Raw genomic sequence first — 4,695 nt, 5'->3', positions numbered from 1 at the left:
AGCTCTGAGGAAGGGTCACTGCACCCTGAAACATTGACTCTTGATTTCTGTCTGCAGATGCTGCCAGATCCACTGAGCTTTTCCAGCAATTTCTGCTTTTGATTTGCAGCATCTGCCGTTCTTTCAGATGTTATTTTCAAGTCTGAAGCTTCTCCTTACTGTTTGTACGTTCAGTTTGGTGTGTTCTAACACCAAGTGGAGCGTGTGTCTTGGGTATGGGATTAAGTCTGAGCCCCGACACCATGATCGGCACCAGCTTTGAACTTTGACCTCTGAATCAGCTGATCATGGCCATAAATTTTCACTTTTTCAGGTATGTCGAGATTCTGAAAGATTACAAGGTAAAGCTGCAGTGGGATGAGCAAGTTGCTGAACATTTCTTTGATTATAAGAGGTGAGTTTTACTTTCGGGAACATGGTCCCTGAGAAACCAAACCTTTCCAGGACCACGGCACCATCCCCATCTCGGTCCTCCTGCCTAACCTCCTCTCTCGGGGGGTCCCAGTCTGTCTACAACCCAACACAGCGGCTGTATCACATTGCACACCGTCTCTGGGGAGGGGTGGGGGCATGTCAGGGAGCTGTGTTTCAGGGTAAGGGATCAGACAGGGAGCTAAGTGGCACAGTTACTCTAATTGTGACTAATTAAGTGTGAAACCCTCACTCTGACCAGGGAATGTCTTTCTTTCAGGCACCAGGGAGGGAAGCATATTGTGTTTTACCCAACATTAAAGGTGAGAAATTTCTGGAATTCTACTCACTCACTACCACACGTCATGTTGGTGTTGGGGATGAAAATCTGTGTCTCCTCTACCCTCCACCACTCCCACCACCACCCCCCCCCCACCCTCCCCACCACCCGCTCCATCCCCACCTCCCCTCCACCACTCCCACCACCCCCCCCACCAAATCCTCCACCCCCTCCACCACTCCCACCACCCCCCCCACCAAATCCTCCACCCCGTCCAACCCTTCCACCCCCACCACCCCCTCCACCACCCCAACCACCCCCCCACCAACCACACCATCCCCCCCACCCCTCCCCTCCACCACCCCCCTCCACCACCCCCCTCCACCACCCCCCTCCACCACCCCCCTCCACCACCCCCCTCCACCACCCCCCTCCACCACCCCCCTCCACCACCCCCCTCCACCACCCCCCTCCACCACCCCCCTCCACCAACCCCCTCCACCAACCCCCTCCACCAACCCCCTCCACCAACCCCCTCCACCAACCCCCTCCCTTCACTCCCCTCCCTTCACTCCCCTCCCTTCACTCCCCTCCCTTCACTCCCCTCCCTTCACTCCCCTCCCTTCACTCCCCTCCCTTCACTCCCCTCCCTTCACTCCCCTCCCTTCACTCCCCTCCCTTCACTCCCCTCCCTTCACTCCCCTCCCTTCTCTCCCCTCCCTTCTCTCCCCTCCCCTCTCTCCCCTCCCCTTCTCTCCCTTCCCCCCTATCTCCCCTCTCTCTGTGTCTCTCCCCTGTCCCTGCCCCTGCCCCTCCCCCTCTCCTCCCTCTCCCCTCCCCTCCCCACCCCTCCCCCCTCCCCTCTCTCTCTCTCTTCCCCTTCCCCTCCCCATCTCTCCCTTCCCCTCTCTATCTCCCCCCTCTCTCCCATTCCCCTCTCTCCCCCCACACCCTCTCTCCCCCCACACCCTCTCTCCCATCGCACTCTCTCTTTCTCTCTCCCCGCATCCCACTCTCTTTCTCCCTCCCCCATCCCACTCTCTCTTTCTCCCCCCACAATCCCACTCTCTCTCTCTCCCCCCCCATCCCACTCTCTCTTTCTCCCTCCCCCCATCCCACTCTCTCTTTCTCCCCCCCGTCCAACTCTCTCCTTCTCCCCCCATCCGATTCTCTCTTTCTCCCTACCCCCATCCCACTCTCTCTTTCTCCCCCCTCCCATCCCACTCTCTCTTTCTCCCCCCCCGTCCCACTCTCTCTTTCTCCCCCCCCATCCCACTCTCTCTTTCTCCCCCCCCATCCCACTCTCTCTTTCTCCCCCCCCATCCCACTCTCTCTTTCTCCCCCCCCCATCCCACTCTCTCTTTCTCTCCCCCCCCCCCCCCCCCCCCCATCCCATTCTCTTTCTCCCCCCATCCCACTCACTCTCTCTCTCTCCCCCCTGGTTCCATCCCACTCTCTCTTTCTCTCTCCCCCCACCCCTAACTCACTCCCCCCACTCCTGACTCACCCCTCCCCACCCCTGACTCACTCCCCCCACTTTCTCTGTGTTGTTGAGGAAGCACAGCGGGTCGGGCAACATCCGAGGAGCAGGCGAATCGATGTTTGGGCATAAGCCCAAAGTTCCTTCATCAGGAACGAGGCTTGTGGGTCGGGGAGCTGAGAGGTAAGTGGGGTGGGGGAGTGGGGAAGATAACATTCTCAGCTATCTCTCCCCCCCCCCCCCCCCCCCCCACCCACCACCTCACTTATCTCTCAGCTCCCCGGCCCATGAGCCTCGTTCCTGATGAAGGGCTTATGCCCGCAACGTCCATCCTCCTGCTCCTCGGATGCATGTTTGTGAGCAGGCCTGAGCGTGCAGTTGGTTTGCCTGTGTGTTTGACTGTACGTACAGCTAACGTTTTATTAACCAGCAGCTTGGCAACTCCGTGTGTGCCAACTGATCAAATATTCGGGTTGATCAAGATGTCCACATAATCAGTACAAAAACACACCCTAACTGAGGCAGGGTGTCGAAACACAAATCGCATAAACACTGCCTGTTTTACAGAGCCTTCTCAGTCTCCTCATGTTGACATTGCGGGGATTGCGATAACCCAGTAATTTGAAGGATGTGATTTTTGCTGGGTTATGTTTGCTGTTCTCCAAATCCTTGCGCTGCAGCTTTAGGTGCTGTGTGCTGTGTAAAAGCCATTGGGACCCCGTGTTGTATGAGGAATCCTGAATGTGTAAGCTCTGTGACTGGGGCAGTATCGAGGCCATACTTGGTGTTGGGAATTCCCTCAACAATCCTGCTGTAAACTCCTCAGTGGAACCCTGCCAGGAAGCAGGAAGATGGCCTGTCCTGGTTGAATGAGAGTCCCGGCTTTGAGGGGGTTGACCTAACCTGTCACTGATTGGCTGGGCTGACACATCATCGACACTCTGACACACTACACCCACACATAAACGCACACTGTCCTCCGCTCAATCAGCTGCTTTCTTCCTTGTCCCGCTCCTTTCCCCTACTGCTGCCCTCTCCCACTTCATCCTGCTAGCAACCCCACAGCTCGGCTGTGAGAGGCATCGCAGGTGAGCCTGATCCTTTGCATTGCCCTGTCGATGAGCTTTATTGCAGGGACTGGCAAAATACACCCAGAGTTTTGCCTCTTATGCTGCGCGTTGTGTTGCAAGAGAGCTGAACCCAGACTGAGGCAAGAGTATCTTTCTGAGGAAACTCCCGGTAAGAAACAGCTCTGAACAGGGGCCTGTACTTTGCATAAAACCCACCGATCAGTCCAAACTTTACTGTTGCATGCCCTCCAAATGCTGGGTCTGCTGCTATCAGATCAGGAATGGGTCCTGCCCTACCACTCAGTGCAATCATGGCTAAGTGGATCCTTTGGTGCCCTGTAGCATGACTAGTGGGCTGGCACGGTGCCAGTAGTTGGTACTTCTGCCTCAGAGCGCCAGGTGTCTGGGTTTGATCCTACCCACAGGCGACTGTGTGGAGTTTGCACATTCTCCCTGTGACTTGGGTGGGTTTCCTCCCCCAGTGCAAAACTGTGCAGGTTAGGTGGGGGATTAGCCAAGGTAATGCAGGGTTATAGGTGTGGGTCTGACTGGGACACTCTTCAGAGGGTCAGTGTGGACTCGCTTGGCTGAATGGCCTGCTTCCACACTGTAGGGCTTGTGTCATGTTCTGAACCTTCTTGTCCTATCCGCGAAGATGTTTCTCTGTCCTTTAAGCTATCCACGAACAACAACCAGAATATTCAAAAAAAATTCCCTGTTTTTGTTTAAAAGAATCTGCAGCACAGTTTGGATATTTCCCAGCTTTCAATCGGGTAAAGTTGGCTAAATCCCCTCAGCAGTGTGGTCACTAATCGGTGAGCTCTTCTTTTCCAGTCTATCCAAGCCCGGTTGGAACTGGCGAAAGAGTTGGGTACTGGGATCTCTATCTGGGAACTGGGACAGGGCTTGGACTATTTCTACGACCTGCTATGAGCGGGTGGCTGACTCCCACCGGGACACTCCATCAACTGCTTTGTTTCCAAAGTGCCCGAAGGAAGATCTCGGAGTTTCTGTGCACAGCTCCCGTGCGTGTCCCCTGCAGGGAATGGTTTCTCCAGCTGAGTTCTGGGAAGAATTCAGAGCTTGAGCCACACTGGGGCTCTTCACATTCCTAAAGCCACTCTTTAAATAAAGGTTTTGGTGAGCAGGTCGCTGTGTTGTTCCCTTCCATTTTGTTAATTGTTTTTCTTTCTAAAGTTGTGGCCTTACAGGACAGTGGTTAGGCCATTTTTGCAATGCTGCATTCAGTTCTGGTCTCCCTGCTGTGTAGGAAGGATGTGGTTGAAAGGGTTCAGAAAAGATTTACAAGGACGTTGCCAGGGTTGGAGGGTTTGAGCTGCAGGGAGAGGCTGAACAGGCTGGGGCTGTTTTCCCTGGAGCGTCGGAGGCTGTTGGGTGACCTTAGAGAGGTTTATAAAATCATGAGGGGTATAGGTAGGGTGAGCATTTCTTAC

General features: G+C 55.1%; 1 protein-coding gene across 1 annotated transcript in view; it reads left to right on the top strand.

The window, feature by feature from the left end:
* The window catches only part of LOC122547515 (chitinase domain-containing protein 1-like), a 49,406-nt gene extending 45,014 nt beyond the window's left edge, over positions 1-4,392 (top strand). Inside the window, exons 10-12 of the mRNA XM_087996797.1 lie at positions 314-394; positions 692-734; positions 4,076-4,392. Coding sequence (XP_087852923.1) covers positions 314-394; positions 692-734; positions 4,076-4,174 — 223 coding nt within the window. The 3' untranslated portion in view covers positions 4,175-4,392. The remainder of the gene's footprint in view (positions 1-313; positions 395-691; positions 735-4,075) is intronic.
* The last annotated feature ends 303 nt before the right edge of the window (positions 4,393-4,695 follow it).

Source organism: Chiloscyllium plagiosum, unplaced genomic scaffold (genome assembly GCF_037043375.1).
Source record: "Chiloscyllium plagiosum isolate Xiang-an unplaced genomic scaffold, Cpla_swu_hap1 HiC_scaffold_18, whole genome shotgun sequence".
Lineage (NCBI taxonomy): Eukaryota > Metazoa > Chordata > Chondrichthyes > Orectolobiformes > Hemiscylliidae > Chiloscyllium > Chiloscyllium plagiosum.
Note: the sequence above shows the minus strand (reverse complement) of the source record. Positions and strands in the feature narration are given on the sequence as shown.